This window comes from Haemaphysalis longicornis, unplaced genomic scaffold (genome assembly GCF_048455015.1).
Source record: "Haemaphysalis longicornis isolate Haplotype H1 unplaced genomic scaffold, Haemaphysalis longicornis Haplotype H1 scaffold_10, whole genome shotgun sequence".
In the NCBI taxonomy this organism is placed as follows: domain Eukaryota; kingdom Metazoa; phylum Arthropoda; class Arachnida; order Ixodida; family Ixodidae; genus Haemaphysalis; species Haemaphysalis longicornis.
Genome location: NW_027526204.1, coordinates 121,584,232 through 121,601,844, shown reverse-complemented (window position 1 = coordinate 121,601,844; position 17,613 = coordinate 121,584,232). Strand labels below are relative to the sequence as shown.

Below are 17,613 nucleotides of genomic sequence, written 5' to 3'. Positions count from 1 at the left end.
GCACGGCAACTATGAAAACCAAAAATGATATTGAAACTTGAACATGTGTTCCGCAGTGCTCACCTACAACAGCTTCGCCATTGAAGTCGTGCGCGTAAGCGGAAGCTTCCATGAATTGTTTCAACTGGCCTTTCTTCTCTGCCCTGTCCGCTTTTTCCTCACCACCCAGTCGTGGACTGCGGCCGCGTGCCACCGATCCTGAAGGGCGAGGTGTCGTACGAGAACGGCTCGACGTACCTCGGCTCCCAGATCGCGCACTCGTGCAGCGCGGGCTTCCGACTCAACGGCGTGCAGGTGCGCACCTGCGCCCTGGACGGCCGCTGGAGCGGCACTCCTCCCAAGTGCGAAGGTAACATGCTTTACTAGTACACGTTTGAAGTTGCACTTTTAGCGGTGGTCATACAGGGATAGATGCGACGGAAGTAGGAAAATCACTTTTTGTGATTTTCGAAACCCTTATTCTACTACTTCCCTACTTTCTTCTTCCTTCCCTTCTTATATAAAACTTTTATAGGCCGCGCGGACAAAACACGTAGAGGAAAATAAATGTACTATGTCTGCTCACAGTTTTGCTGCAAAAAACGCCGCCCATGCGCTTCCTTTCCGAATTTCCACAAGCCTTTCTCAGGCAGCCTTCCGTAGCTGTATCCTGCAAACACCTAAATGGTGGTTGTGACAGTGCCGATGGATTAGAGACAGATCTGTGGCCTAACTCGTCGGACGCAGTATCATTGTCCTTCGTGTTGTGCCAGTCCTCATGTTAGTTATTAATTGCGTTGTGACCCATGAATGAAACTGACAATGACAATTAGTAGTACAGTAATACCTCGTTAACTCGAAGTAGTAAAAACCGGGAAATATTTCGAGATAAGCGGATTTTCGAGATAAGCAAAGTTGCACGAATTGCCACGAAATGTCGAGTTCTTTGCAAAAAAGGCGCTACTAAGCAGCTCTTCACCAGCGTCTTCCAATCTTGCTTTTCATAAAGGTTTTAAAGAGAAAAAGAACACACAGGAGACGATCATGGGGTGGGTTTTGTAGCCCTGAAATTTTACTTAGCATAAAAGAACTGCGTAATGCTGGTCTGCTTTGCGATCGCACTCGGGCCTAGTAAGAAATCTAGCTGCTTGACGCATATCATCAGCCGATCTTCCCCGCCGCTGCACTCCACCTTATTTCTCAGCAAGTGCAGCAACTTCCCCTTTTCGGCAGATGTCGGCACCTCTCGAGGAGGTTCGTTTTCAGCGCCCCCCCCCCCCCCGTCTTCGCCGTCCCCTGCTTTTGCGGCTATTTCAACGATTTCGGCGTCCATAAGTTCTCCACTCACGCGCGCATACTGCTGTACCTCTGCGCATGTCTCTACCGTCACATGACATGCCACAGGGTTGCATGACGAAGTTCATATGCCTCTAGGCTCAGACTTCACGCTTGGGGAAAACATCGGCTTTGTGATACGTGTGGCTAAACCATAAAGAAATCGAGGGACTTATGCGCGGCAGCATCGTACGAATCTTGTGAAATGGTCGGCGGCGGCGAAATTTTCGTTACCCTCTCAGTAAAGATTTCGAGATATCCGCAGTTTGACCCAAAAATACTTCGAAATAAAGGGCTACGAATACATGGGACGTATAGGAAATGGTTCGGTGCCTCTGAAAATTTCGACTTAGCCGATTTTTCGAGATATCCGAGTTCGAGTTAACGAGGTATTACTGTAAATAGTTTGAGAAGGTACGAAGGTCTTGATTAACAACCAAGCCCGAAAGGTGTTGGCAAGTTTTGTACAGAAAAAAAAGTTCTCCGATACGTGACCTACTCCCAAAAGTGTGAGGTAGAATAGTGATGTGCGCCAGCAGCTTAGACGCCATGCTGCCTCACAGTACAATGCACTGCGTGGAGAAATAAAAAAAACGGCATGTTTTGTACACATACCCAATTGCACATAAGTTAACTGTACCTTTCAAAGACGTCAGATTTTTGTTTCATGAGCACATGCTAACCAGTTAGTCGGATTCTGAAGTGGCCACTCGTTTGACTAAATTAGCAATGCGGGTGGGTGAAACAGTCGAAGGATGATCTAATAGTGATTTTATGAGCAAAATATTTTGCTGAAAATAAAGCTTTTCTGCTACAAGCTTTACGCGCCACGTAAAAGTTTTAGTTTTTTTTTTCACTTCAACGTCTATTGGAAGAATCTAGTTTAAATTAGGGCTAAGTACTTAGGCAAAAATACTTAGATGAGAACACTAGTTCGAGTTAGGTTTCCCTCATTTTTCTAGCAATAGTACCAGCAGCAGTAGTAGTAATCGGTTGTTTAAAAAACACACGAGAAGAGAAAGTGAAGAGGAGAATTTGTCTCTCGGGAAGGGACATGGATCTCCACCAGATGGATAAGCGGAGACAAGATATAACAGGTGTGCAAGCGAGGAGGAGCGTGGCAGTGTGTTACGAGTTAAAATTACTTTGATTCGGACGTGCTATCTCTTCTCGAACATTATCTTTATTGTAAAATAGGTAGTTTCCTAAATTGACGTAGCCTGCTTTACGCTTATCTCAAAGCTACACACAAGGGTAAGTTTTAGTCAAAGACACCTTTGGTGGCTAGCCAGACTGGAGTCCCCATTTTAAAAACGACACTCGGTGCATGTAACTAGGCATGACACTTAAAAAAGAAAACGACACCAGATTGTATCACAAGGTAAGTGGTATTTGTGTAGGTTTAGCTTGAAACCTCCTTTGCTCAGGTACAGAAGTATAGGAGGTTGAGTATAGGTCTATACAGAGTAATTTTAATATGCTTCTGTGTACTTGGAACAGAGATACGGTGCCCGCCACCGAAAATTCCGAAGAATGCGACCGTGGTGTACAGCGGCAACGACCGTTCCTCAGCCGAGTCGTTCAAGATCGGCTCGACTGTGCAGTACCGCTGCGTTACGGGTCACGTGGTGCAGGGAGACTCGCTCAGGACCTGCCAGGCGACTGGCCGCTGGACATCAGAGGTGCCAGAGTGTGTCTGTGAGTACTGCTCCTTTCATGCCGCAGCCATTAGTACGCACACAAACATTAGTAAGGACACGGTAATCATCGCCAGTATAAACAAAGCCTGCAGTGGCAAAAGAAAACTACGCATGAGTAGATCTGTTATATTTCAAAATATGCCTTAATGATAGACACACCAAACGAAGTGGTGTGTACAGTCTAGTGTCGCCAATGACTGGCGTGGCGATTGGTCTGCCGGCATTTCCCTTGGGGCGCAGTTTATTCTAGAAACATTGATTCGAGGACACTGTCGATCGAACTATAAGAAGAGAACTAGGCGTGGCGTAACTTCAGAAGGAACACAGACATGCAGACATATATTCACACCTCTGCATGCAACTGGGAGACGCACTTCAAGACACTGCAATCCACGTCTTCCCCATTTGTGGCCTCCAAACGCCACATCTCTCTATTGTATCACGTTTTACCGCAACATGAACACATCCTTTGAAGGCACCCATTGCAATCAAAGGGATTAAAATGTCTGCCCCTGTTGTGTCCGTTGTTTGTGATCGTTTTTATAAGCTTTATGCCAGCATACCATGGCTCATGCGAATTTTACGTGGTTGAAAAATAAATATCCAAGCAGGCGCACTTCGTTCAAAACAGCTCCTCATCTACGCAGCTACAGCGACCGCTTTTCTTTTCTGCGTCTTCCCCAACCTCCAAAGACGTGGAGTGCAGCTTCCCTCTTCCCATCGGCAACGGCCACTGGCTCCTCTCGACCAACTCGACGCACTACGGCGCCACGGTGGAGTACGAGTGCGACAAAAATTACATACTGGATGGTGCGCCCAGGCGTCTGTGCATGGAGAACGGCACCTGGAGCGGACCGGAGCCACTCTGCCTGGGTAAGAGGATCAAGGAAATTATGAAGCACGGTTATCTACATAATGAGCGTTCCTTCCATGCGGATTTTCTCATCCTCACTGGTCAGGTAGCGTACACGTGTGGTCAACGGCCCCAATCACCCATCAAATAATTAATTTATCCACTCAACCATACTAGTTTCGCTCTGGCTCGAAGGGCACAACATTGCAAGAAGTGGGGAGATAACGGTTCATGATTTTGGTTTTACGCCTTGGCTTGTGCATAGTGCGTGGTATTAATTACCTCAGGATACACGCGCCACTTTTAGCAGTAGTCCTGTGCTTCCACTTCATAGGCTCAGGCAGATTGATGGGTTTAGTCTATTTATCGTGTTTCTGTTCGCTCGTTTCGAAGGTGGTGTGTGGCAGTTTGCCTCGTATGAGTGCATGTGTGTGTTTTGCATTAGGGTCAGGCCTACCACAACTAGCTCCTGCTAGATCTTGTATATATTATAAGCTTCTACCTCCCTAACCCTTTCTCTCTCTCTGGGCGACAGAGGTGCGCTGCCCGGAGCCGAAGGCCAGCGACAGCTGGACGGTAATTAAATTCTCCAGCAGCCTGGTCGGCGCATCGGTCGAGTACACCTGCGAGCCGGGGTACGAGCTGGAGGGGCTCAGCACCCGAGTCTGCCAGAGTACCGGACGCTGGAGCGGGAACGCGCCTACCTGTGGCCGTGAGTTTTCCCCCACCCGTAAAAACCACCCCACAAATACAGCCAATTCTGATGTGTGCGGAACTTTCCGAGGCAGTTATTAGATAAACAGAAGACCATAGAGAACAGCAGGTCCAGGAAAGCCGCGGCACCATATGTGCTTCGGAGTTCGAGTTCAGCATTTAAGGTTGGCAACATAAGTACAAAGCAAACTGAAACCTTCACCGTAATGGGGTTATGCAGAAACATTGACACAAGTGACGTAACTAGTTTTATAAAGACGATAGTCTTTCTTGGGCTACTTAAACCCAGAAATTTTGGTCTGTCTGTATGTCTGTCCGTCTGTCTGTCTGTGACTCGATTCGGCCACCCGGCCAAACTAAAACAATGCCGGCGCAATAGTTTTATATAGTCACAGCTAAATATACCCGTCTAAGTCCGGTGTAATGTTCATACCTGTCAACATTGTTGAAGAAGAACAAGACATTACGCAAATGTAAGAGAACAAATTAATACACAAGTAATGTTTGCAGAGTTTTTTTATAAAAAATCATACATGCGTGACTTTGGCGAAATTAAATACTTCATCAACTCCAGAAAAAAAATTCACTTTGCCATCGCCTGCTGTCGCCCGCGCCACTATAGCTTCTTGCGGCATTTTAAGGAATCAACCGGCAACAGTTACGAAAGGTTCCATTAGATAGGTTCTACGTTCTGTTTGGAACGCACGTGGAGTAGGGCAACGTGGTTCTATAAACGTTGAAGTAGGGCGCCGCGATTCACGCGCGTCTTCGCCGTACGACAGCGTTGGCATCGAGACACCCGGTTTGGAGCAGTGGAACGCGGGAAATTTAACATGATTTAAGCAAACCTTTGACGTCTTAACCATGGGACTAGCGCGACGCACGAGGAACAAAATGACAGGTGAGCGGGAAAGCGAAGGGAGGCATTTACTTGGCAAAAGTCGATAAAGACTATCGTCTTTTGACGACATTTGCAACGAAAGAAGCAGATACGCGGCCAATTTTTATTTCTCGGGCCTTCTTATAGCAACAATAGGCCACGGCACGCCTACAATTTATAGAATTTGTGAGCAGCTACAAAAAGAATATATATTTATTGTAAAGGGGAGGGAATTGCAAAGCGCCAGTAACAAGGCGTATTCTGTAAAACGAACTACAACACCAAGTACAAATGCAAGACGCACACTAAGATTACCGACGCCCAACTGCGTGTACGGCTTGCAAAAAAAATGTTTTTATCAATGTTAAAATAACGATTGCAAGCAAAATGGCATGAAATGACCACTAAAACCCCATGGTAAACCGAGTGCAAAGCTTTGAAATACGCTGAAAACCCTTTACGGAATAATGTTTTTCAATTGCACAGGTTTAATGGAACTACACTACTAGCATAAGTGCACACTTGAACTAAAAGCACACGATAAATATCTTCACACGAAGAGCAGAATACGGGCGGCGCTCATTTGAACATGCTGGGTGAACTTTCTGTCTTATCTGTATTTTCTCGACGTTTCTTTCTTTCTACCATCTTTGTCGTACAGTGGTCGATTGCGGAACCCCGACTGTTGTCAGCAACGGTCGAGGAATGGTCTTGAACGGGACCACCACTTTCGGGAGCGTCGTTGAGTACGAGTGTATGAACGATTTCAAGCTGATTGGGGACGCCGTGAGGACGTGCCAAGAAGACGGCCTCTGGAGCGGCAAAGAACCACGCTGCACAGGTACAGTCTCATTTCTAACCCATTTTGAATGTTTTGTACACCTAGCATTGTTTAGGAGCACTATTTATGGTAATCGCAATTTTTCTGTATTGAAGTTCTTCCAGTCTCTCCTGAAGTTGAAACATAGATGTAGAATTTTTGTCGCATAAACAAATTCAATGAGCTGCATTTACCACACTTGCTTTTACTCCTCGTTAATATGCGTGCACACGCACTTAAACAATACCCTTGACAGTTCAAGCGAACTGGACATACATTTATTTGCCTAATTTTTGTGCATGTTACGCGACTGCATGGGGACTTATTGGACAATAAAAATTGCATCGGAAGTGTGTTCGCACATATAAAAATTTGTGCAAAGTGAGGATATATTAAGCGCATGTATGCAATGAAGTAATCATCAGTTGTAGCTAACTTTTGTGAAACACTTTACAACTTTGGTGATTCAAAATACGAAGAATTTTGCATAGATTTAAGCCGAGTGTTAGTTTACAAAATAATTATTCGTAGGAAAAAGATTCGTAGCCCCAATTGCGCACGTACAGAGCGAAGGTAACTAAACATTCAAAAAAAAAAAATAAACAAAGTCAAAGTTAGTGTTTTGAACGCTTCCTATTCGTGGAGTTGTCTAATCCGTTTGTAGGGAGTGCCTCCAAATTATCAGCGCTCAAGGTCAATCGCCTCCTGCCGCGGCGCTAAAAGGATTAGATAACTGGTCTCAAGCATGGTGGTTACGAGACGGCATTGGTTTTCTAGCAAGCAACGCCGAGAAGTTACCCGTAAACCATTTGTTGTGATGTATTTTTATAATTGAGAGTTTGCGGTGTGTTCAGTATGTGAGTGCGTTCATTGCGCGAGCAAATATAATATGGATATTTGATAGAGTTGGAAGCAGCCGTGCACTGGCTGCTTCGTCCAGTTTTCCGTGTTTTGAATTAATGAGTTCGCTTCACTTTAAGCATTGAGTAAAGCAATCACATCGATAGTCTTAGGTATTGAAGAAAAATAGCTGCTGACTAGAAACTTTCATCGTCTTCATTGTTTCAATACTTCAGCTTACTACGAAATATGACCACGCCATTTCATGTAGAAGAAACTATGAATGTAATAAGATACTCCCCTATGGCACACAAGAGGGAAGTTTGAAATGATTATAAATATACTGGTATTTCAAGACATAGTTAGCGAGGTAAGATTTAGGGAGCTCCGGTGGAGTGGATCGCACACCATTTATATTATATCAGTTTTTAACTGACACGTTATGCGAATGGGAACTGTATGCTTCCAGAAATCAATGCAAATACTTACGCGAATGTATTGATTTCAAGACACTAACATTTATTTTTTTTGGACCATAATACAATTTGGTCAGTATATTTACTCCTCAAATGCACCTCTAACAACGTGCTGTGATATCACACACCGATTGGTGTTTGGTAAGCTTATGGAGCTTCGAGTACAGATGGCACACCCCTCGCAACAGCAATGGCCAATTAACATCGTTCATTCGCCTCGCTTTCGAGTTCCTTCCCCCTCTGCCTCCTGTAACCTGAATACCAAGCAGCGTTGCGGTATTGGTAGAGATAGATATTTTCTAGCTTAAGCTTCACAAAATGATGAATATTCTAAAAGTGCTTCCGGTGATAACTTGTGAGCAGTACACTAACTTTTCTAAACCCCCATACTTCGCTCCCACCCCTCTCTCCCCCCCCCCCAAAAAAAAGAGGTATTTAGGAGCGCGATACTAACTATTGCGTCATACATGTGTGATCGAAACATGATGCTAAGTATGCTGATTAGTTCTAGACGATGGAGACTTCAGGCAGAAGCCCTGTTGTAAACTACTTTGAAAAGACGCGCTGAAAAGGGCGAACACACACGGAACAGAAGACAACGCTGACTAGGCACTGAATTTTTTACTGGATGTAGTTTTGTCAGTGCTTTTGAGCATATGTTTGACTTAAATATGTACTTTTTGCGCCTCTCGACATGGGCAGTTGACTGTGTTCAGATTACTCACCATGCAATAATAAAGGCAATTCCTAGGTTTGTTTTGAGTAAACACCTCGTTTTTTTATGTCCGAAGTTTTATGCGGTGTTTCACGGAAGTTCACTGTTGTACTTAACGTTTGATGAAGCACTTGCAGTTGCGCACAGGGGACTGGAAAGTATTCCAAATCCTTTTACTACACAATATTACACAAACAGCCAATTACATAGCTTATCACGTTTCGGAAAGTACTACACAAATTCACTCAGAAATTTGAAAAACTGACTTTCTCTCTCCGTTTCTTACAGACATCCCTATGATCAACGATATAGAAGGCGCCGACAGCAATCGTAAGTATTATTGTCAATTAGCACTACGTGCACCCCTTCCCCGGATATCTCTCGTCAGTCTTTATTTACATAACCACGCGACCGCTCTCCTGCAGGTGCTGACTACACCTACGACTCCTCAAGGACGGTGGGAATCGCCATCGCTGTTGGAGCAGGTGCCTTGCTCGTTATAGCAATCGTGGTGGCAATCGTTTGGATGAGGACGTAAGTGCACTTGTACATTCATTCCAACCTAATAATAATGACACTCGGTTTTTTATTATTATAAAATTATTATTAATAAAATTATTATTAAAAATATTTATTAATATTTAATTAATAAAAATATTTAGATTTCGGTGTTTTCTTTCATATCGTAAATTAATTTTACCCCTTTACCTTCTAAAACTTCTTCTTAATAGAAAGTGCGGGGTTTATTCCTATCACAATATAACAGCGTAGGGAACAAGACGAGGAGAAGAAAGACACAGAACGAGCGCTGACTAACCGCATGTTTATTAAGGAAGAAAAACAGAAAATACACAGAGATGCGCGCGGACCATAAACATTATACGAAAAACAAAAATGCGAACAAGAAAGTGGAAAGTAGGTGATGAAGTGGTTGTTGGGGGGGGGGGGGGGGGAGGGGGGACAGAGGCCGGTAACTGTCTGGCGTTACGCCGACACCTCAAATGTTGTCTCCAAAAATTTTTCGTTTATACTATTTCGTATATAATTCGGCCAATGCTCGTTAAAAGGAGTGTCTTGTACACATTTGTCGGCCCATTGCTCCACGTGTGGCTGCAGTCCGGAATTTAATCGCACGACCGTCAATTTTGTGCCCAGTGATTCTCGCACAAGAGAAATTGCCGAAGCCTTTGCAATCCGTAAGCATCTTGACGCATGAGTAAGTGCGCCGTCATTTGCGCTGCTTGATTGTGAAGTCAATTTTTTGTGAAGCCAACATGATAATACCTACTTTCCAGTTTCTTCTTTCCATTTTTCCTTTTGGTAATGCGTTTATAGTGCGCGCGCATGTCTGTGTATTTTCTGTTTTTCTGTCTTCATAAGCATTCAGCTGTTAGTGCTCGTCCCGCGTCTTTCTGCTCGTTGTCTCGTTCTCTGCGCTGTTATATCATGATTCCAAACGAACTGGCCCAAATTTACCTTTTGCTACTGTTTATTCCCCCATGCTTCACTTTTAGTAACGAAGACTGGTTTTAGCAATAGTCTAGTGCTGCTGCAGGCAGCCATCAGTATGGTCATAGCCGAAATTTGCCTTTGTTCCACTGGCTCTCTTGCTTTTCATCTGCTCTGTGAACATACATGGATGCACGAACAGAGCTTGCGGAATGCGTACGTGAAGCTGTAGTATCTCAAGATAAGTTGATGTAGCAATCGGCAGATGGCGCGTTAGCCAAGGTGATCAGTATCGTTCCCAACAGGAAGGCCCAGCGGGTCAAGAACACCGAGAACATCGACGTGAGCCGCGGTATGGAGAAGGACAACGCCACAGTCATGTCCTTCTCCCGGCTCGCGCTGGAGGCGGCGGAGGCGAACAGCACCCCGTACAGCAACGGGCCTGGGATCCGGCACAACCCCAATGGCCTGGTCACCTTCGCCACGGGGCCTCAGCCCATCTACGCCAACGTCACCGTGAACGGGCAGAACCTTTCGGCCCCGAACGCTTCGATCGTCACGAGAAGTAGCCTGGGCGCACCTCCGTCTCCTCCCCACGCTCCACCCAGGCACAACAACAACAACGTCAGCCCCCATGCGCACCAGGCTTACGGAAACAGGGGCGGTTCGGTGGGCATGAACGGCAACGGGCACCACATGACCTCCACACTACAGAGCCATGACGTGTGATACCATCGTGATCGTGTTGCTTGGCTTGATTGAAAACACTGTGTAAGCTCTTCACTGTGCGGGAATCGTGAGTCGACTACGTTCTATAAGAAACACTGCCCTGACGATACATCGAATGAAGTGAGCAGCCGCGGAATCATGAGTCTGCAAGTGTTGGCGCGCGACAACGAGATGTGGTTGCTTCTTGCTGGCACCGCTAAGCGAACTGCTACGGTGCGGGACGTGGTGACAGTGGTTGAACTCGTTTACCTCAGCTGTGCTTAGGCGGAAGCTTACGGCGTAACGATGGTGGTGACCATAGAACGTCGGTGGCTGATTGGTCGCTCTGACTGGTGAAACCTGTCTCGTCTCGACAGCCTAAGTCACAGCTGCCCGGGTCTTGCCGAAAAAAACAGTCGTGCATACGCGAAAAGACAGCCCTACCAACACATGATTCAACGTCGGCGTCATGCATATAGTTTGTGCCACATGGGACGCCACTGGGCGGGACTTTAACGTCAACAGTGCCGCGTGTAAACAAGGAGGAGGCGGTGTGCTTCCGCTATGTAGTGTATGCACTAGGTCGGTGAAAAGGGAGTGGCGCTATTATTACGTGCGAATGATCTATCTGCGTGATTTTAGCAGTTCTTTGAGAGTGTGGTTTCAGGGAGAAGGTATTAGACCGTGCTATTATTTTGTTGTGATAGCTACGATTTCTGCAAGAGGGTGTGTCACTGCCACTTTGAATCTACTTGCCACAGAAACTGAGAAAAGACTGCTCCGTGACGCCTTGTGCCGCAGCGTTGTCTGGCGTTATTCTTTATTACCTTTTTGTGTCACAAATATTTAAGCTGCACACCCCGATGAACTGGAAGTGCACCGTCGCTGCAAGCTCGCAGCCCTTTTCTTCAAAAACAACATCGTGTACGTGCACGGATTTATGACTGCTTGGATGGGATGCGGCCTGGGGCCACGGTGGATGTGTATTCCACTAAGAATCCTCGATTTATATAGAGGGTAGATGCGCAAGGCACTCGCACCTAACCATAAGGGTTTGCACTCGCCATTAGGTAGCACAGCTGCTCGCACAAAATTGCAAGAGGAAAATTACTAACACGCCTGATCATACTTTCCGAGCATCCTAAGTGAACAAAGAAGCATAGTCTGCTAAGGTTCTTGTCATAACCACAGACAAGTGAGACCTTGCAGGCCTGAAGTACTTGATCTTGTGTTGGTGCTTTACCTCAGGTCTACTTTTAGAATAAATGGCTTTGCCAAAACTTGGAAGATTCAAGAAAGATACAGGTAAAGATACATTCTTATATAGGGACTGGATGAAAGATGGGGGCACTGGCTACGAGAATGTTTGTTGACTACATCTTGGCATAGGAGTTAGGTGAAAATTACGTATCATGGAATAGACGTAGGAGATGCATGAACAAAGTTCTGACGTGACGAAGCAAAAAGTCCGTAAATTCTTGCGAAGACCTTCTTCGCTCCTTCAGCATGGGTAACTGCCTTTCCCCCAGAAATTACTGGGCAGGCAGGTGGTGAATCAGTGTCTCGGTATCTTACGAACTCTTATGGCTTCTTGCCCTGTAGTAGTATGAGGACATCCTCGAAAGGCCCCACTGTCACAGAAAATTAGGCTGACTGATACACGTCTAACATTGACTGTCAATGAAAAGACCGAAAAGAGCTCGAACACCAGATAGTAATTACACAATTAAGGTCGAAAACAAAACTGTCAATTAGAGAATAACTTTATAAAAGATATGATGGTTTTAACAATGTAGTGATGGTAGGCCAGGCGGCCGCTCTTGTGCTTGTGCACTGAGGCAGGTCGGCCACGGAAGACAATGATATTTTTGTCCCACATGCCTAGGTGTGCATGCATAGGTCGTACGTGCACCATCTTTCGGCAAAGTTTAATATTGACGTAAGTAAAATGCTACCAAGGCAGGAAAGATCACTTTAAAAATGTTGGTTACGTCTTCCTGTGGTTCCTTTTTTAAACACCGCGGGCCCTTATGTCTACGGAAAATTCAGAATATGTCATACTTTCGCGCTCAGGATATCACAAATATCTTGTATTCGGCACTCAAGTACATCTTCTGGGGAACCCAAGAGGAAGTAAGATGGAGGATGTTTATTTTTTGCTTTGTAAGAACGTGCACAACCCAAAGTCTTGTGCCCAAAAAAGTACATCTTTCATGTCGTGGCCGACGCTCTCAGTTTGCTTGCAACAAAATCTCAACCAATGAATGTGCGACTTAAATGGTCAAGTCCAGCGGAAGCTCTAATTAAAGATGTATCATCACTACCGTGATGCGTGCCAGTAACTACGATGCATACACGTCGCAGTGTCCCGCAGTCCCTGCCACTTGTGTCGTAGAACGTCGAGAATGTGGCGTCAGCCGGGTCCTAACACAACCAAAAGCGTTGCCTTTGTAGTGGTGTTTACTTCTGCCTTTATATTAAACACTGCTAACAGTCGCACTTGAAAGGAATTCGCAACGTCAGCAGCCAATAGTGAGTAAAAGAATGTTGGTTCTATCGAAAATGTGACGCCATATGGATAGCGTTTATTTTCGAGTACAGGTTCGGTTATGTCCTACAAGGGAATGTATTCGTGTGTATTCGGGTGAGGCATGTAACTTTGGCGGCAACACCCTGCATCGTGCCGAGGCAAAACGAGATTAGTATTCGGCCAGCGAGAAATATTAGTTTTCATGGAACGCATAATTGACAGAATAAACGTATTGTTCATTTTGTCCTTAAAAACCATGTAAATTTTGAGATTATTTGTTTATAAATTGCTATGTATAGGGAGTTGTTGGAAACGGCTTATCACTGTCCCGAGTTTTGAGATGAATTAAATCACGTGACCACACCTTGTGGAGTTCCCCTGTTAATGCACAACCAAAGTATTAAGCCCTGATAGTCATTGCGTTATGCACCTGTAGCGGTAAAAAACTCGACCCTTGCTTATTTCAATGGAATTTATAAACGCCAGTGTATAGTTACAACGCAATTTATCTGCACCAGAATATCTTCCAACTTAACACGAAACATGTGCAGCTTTCCCGCTCATGGCAGTCCTTTCAACAGTGATTACTCTGCAATTTTTTAGCGAAATGAAACGTTCTTTTGCACAGATAATATTTGGGGTGAATACTTGCTTTTAGCACAGTTTCAAGTAGCGCACGTTGCGCGACTGGGTTCCTGAGCCATGGGAACTATCCCATAGAAATGCATGGGGAGTTAGATTTGACAGCGAATTACACAAACAAATAGTCAGAAACCTGAAATCTTCTTTTAGCGTTTTAATCTTCACGTTGGCTTCTAGCTTTATGCCAAATGTCATTTTCCTACAGTGGCTTTGCTAGGTTCCCGAGAGGTTGTAATGTTGAGCGAGAAAGCTGGGTATGGTACCAAATAAATATTTTCTCTTGACTAGAACTTTTGTTAATGGGATGGTCTTCTTTTAAAAATCTTATTCCAGCTGACACGTCTTACATGGACACTCAAACAAGGTGACAAATTGTGCCAATTGCTTTATTTCTAATGACACTTAATTGTACTCGATATTATTTCCATAAAGTTCATCATAGAGAAAAACGTATAGTAGCTTTTTACGGGACCTTATCGCCTTGTAATAGGATTCTTTCCTTATAACATTTTATTCTGAGATTAAGCATTGATAAAGCATCCCGGGCTTGAGTGAATGATAGATATTTCGTCGTGAGCACACAGGAAAAAACGTGAATTTATGTAATAAGCAGGCAACGCAAAAAATGGCACAGTCTGAAAGCGACCAGGACGACAACATGCTCTTCGGCTTTATGGAAAAGATTTAGACGACCGTACCTCGTGAAGACCCTGGTCTGCACAAAACAAAGCTGCCATAGCTCAGGAGCTTCAATTTGAAACAGGATCCGAAACCATCCGCTACGCACACCGTTTTGTGACGTAACTGCAAACGTAGTCAAGAACAAACAGTCTGTAGTTGTAACTGCGTGAAAAGCCGCAGGTTAGCAAAAACCGGAGGCTTCCTGCACTGCCGCAAAATTCATGTGAACCGTTTCGTCGGCGTGAGGTGCGTCTGGTGGTTAGCGCTGATACCAATGGACGCTCTGCGTAGGAGATTGAAGAGCTCGAATTCGAAAGCTGAAACCGTACAAAATATCCAATGTTTGCAAAAAATTGAACAGCGTTTATTGGTGTTTTACATACCATGCAAAAACATCCATCTGTCAGTTGTAGTGTAAATAGAACACCCAAAGGATGGCGCCACGTTCACAGCGGCTGCCAAAATATGTTGACAGCGCATATGGCTTCGTTCGTGTCATGTGTTGACTGCCTTAAAACTAAAAATAGGGCTGATTTCAATTTAAGCTACAAAACCTTGAATTTTCATCAGAACAAATCGTCTTAATGTTCGACTGTTTCTAATGGTACGAGCTCACGCGTACACACATCGCCTATGACATTGAGAAAGAGCGGCTGCGCAGTTTCTTTTTTTCTTTTTATCAATTAGATCAATAAACGCTGTAAATTTGCATTTGACATGTTTGTTGCTCGTAGATAGAAACGTTTCAAATGAAGGAAAGCAATTAGTTGCTTCCATGGTCCCTGAAATATTCTGCGGGGTCATCTCTTATACGGTTTTCCGTTTATGCCACTCATCTATTGAAACTCTCCTCCACTTACTTCCCGCGTGGGGAGGGTAAGCTGAATGTAATAACGTCAGGCAAAAGTGGTACCGTTCCCTAGCGTTTCATTCCTCATCCCCCATAGGGAAAGAGGCGTACTTTCGCTAGTCTGCTGGGCGCTCCTTGTGTGGATAATGATCGTTCTAGGAAATTTACGTTCATCAGAACGTTCTAGTATCCATGTAGCACCCCAAAATCCAGCGTAGCAGGATAAAAGTAATGAGAGCCCATTTATTGATTCTGCTGGCGGAGTTTACTTAATTACAGGCTTGTATGATCAGATTGCAATTAAGCTGTCTCCGCATAGTTTTCTTTTCCAGTAAAACTGGTTGGTATACCGACTTAACTTCTATAGCGAGCTAGCGAACCTAACGGGAGGGTTTAATTGTTTAAAATGTCAAAACCCGTTCGTGTAGCAACAAAGACGGGTGAAACGCCAAGCCTTTTTCCACCGCAAATCCAGTCCAATCAAAATCCAATCTTGTGAGCAATTTATTTGTTGTCATCCGAGTTTGAACGTTGATGATGATGATACCCTTGAAGTGTTTGGCACGTACCCAATCGGGGGGATTGGCCAGGGCTACAAGGTTGATTGTGCACTTCCGCTTGAGGGACCTTTGTGAAATCCCATGGTGTAAGTTGTGTTTCAAGCAGTGCGTTTTGGTCATAATGACTCTTTAACCGTCTTTCCCTCCACCCACGATCAATATCACCGTCAAAGAAAGTTGGCTTTTTCGAGGTGCGTTCTGGGGTGACATAGAATTCCACCAGTGAGGCAAAGAAAGCTATGCTTTAATGCCAGGTGCACCAGTGATGCACTGGAGTTAACTGATGGGACCGATAGTTAATGCTGTGACCACTTTATTTGGAGCACTCGTCGAAGAACTCAAAGGGTAGCTTCATTCTAACGGTCAAACAACCTGAGCAGTTGAGTTAGTCACTGGGTAAATCTTTCAATGTCTAGACACATAACTGTAGACAAGACCCATGGAAGAGAATAGACAGAGTGTGGGGGACTGTGAGGAAAGGTACCATGAGGAACACATTGTGCAGAAAGCAGAGCAGCGCAGAGGTTTTATAAGGAAGGTAAAAAAAGGTTTTTTGGAGTCAACAGACACGTAGGAGTGCCAACAAAGGAGAACAAAGGGAGACGCTGAGGTGAAATGAGTGGCCCTATATGTCGCCATCGGCTGCTCCGATGCCGTGGGGGGCAAAGTACGTGGCGAAATTAGTCCATGAAATAAAATTGGCGTTTCCTTTTTACGGTGTGAGCTGGCGGCAAACGAAGGTCTTCAAACGCAGATCTTGGAGAGTCAAGTTATGTATACAGTACGTCCTGCCCCATGGTCTACACAGCACTGCTTCAGAAAACCAGATGGAGCTACCTGACTTGAACTTTTCTGACGGTTACCAAAGATGCAGTCAACGCATTTTCGCAGTAGCGAAATTTTTATTGGCCTAGCCTTGCTGCAAACTTTGAGGTGCTCCGCTCAAGGACAAAAAGTTTCATTCGAAGTCTGTATGTCGCCAGTGCTTCCTACTTGAGGCCATGTTTACCTAACCAACTAGGCCGTTTAGAGCACCGTTGTTCTTGCCTATTTTGTCCTAGTGTTCTATTTAGAGCGCAAATACACCTCTTGTAACCACATCTTGCACTGAAATGCGCCGCTTGCCACTTGCGCGAACTGAATACAACAATGACGCACGGTGACTAACCCTTCCCTCCATCCCCTTGTTACCCCTGTGTGTGTGGGACTGCGCTTTGTTCGTGTACAGGCCGCTACTAAGTTATTTTTTACACGCATAGAATTTCGAAGAGACGCAGATCAGTGCAGAATTCTTTAAGCTGCATTGTGTCTTGGTGTCTAATCACATGGTACTGTCGTTCCCTCCCGCTGTTCTGTGGGTGCACGCTACAGAATGCAAGAAATGCACACTCGTGAGTTATGATTGCCAGAGTTTATTAAAAATATTGAAGTCCGCATTGTGTCGCAGTATGACTTTATTGCGGGGTGCGTGAATCACAAACAACGCAAACGAAATCCTTGGTTGATTCTTTTGAACGGACGTTGGCAAGATCACAGAATGTGGAGACAGACATTGCGTACACATACGGGCACACGAGAGCCAGTGGACCACAAGGGTCATATAGTTGTGACCGAGAGGCTATACGACGCAGAGAAAAGCCTTCAGCTAGGTGAACGGATGAATTAACAAAGTGCGGGGGTAAAGAAAGGACTCGGGCAGCCCAACACAGGAGTGGTTGGAGGGGAAGGGGAGTTGCCTTCGTCCTGCAGTGGACCTAAACAGTCTGGTGACAACGGTGACGACGGCAGCGAAGACGGCCAGGATGATGATGATGATGATGATGATGACGAACAACTGTACAAACGTGCGCATGAACACAAGCCCGAGTACGATTTCTACAA

At 45.0% G+C, this 17,613-nt stretch overlaps 1 protein-coding gene across 1 annotated transcript in view; it reads left to right on the top strand.

The window, feature by feature from the left end:
* Positions 1-17,166, top strand: part of LOC144159193 (P-selectin-like) — a 177,602-nt gene extending 160,436 nt beyond the window's left edge. Inside the window, exons 15-22 of the mRNA XM_077690523.1 lie at positions 170-349; positions 2,815-3,012; positions 3,708-3,887; positions 4,403-4,579; positions 6,123-6,302; positions 8,601-8,642; positions 8,738-8,846; positions 10,052-17,166. Of these exons, the coding sequence (XP_077546649.1) occupies positions 170-349; positions 2,815-3,012; positions 3,708-3,887; positions 4,403-4,579; positions 6,123-6,302; positions 8,601-8,642; positions 8,738-8,846; positions 10,052-10,490 (1,505 nt within the window). The 3' untranslated portion in view covers positions 10,491-17,166. The remainder of the gene's footprint in view (positions 1-169; positions 350-2,814; positions 3,013-3,707; positions 3,888-4,402; positions 4,580-6,122; positions 6,303-8,600; positions 8,643-8,737; positions 8,847-10,051) is intronic.
* The last annotated feature ends 447 nt before the right edge of the window (positions 17,167-17,613 follow it).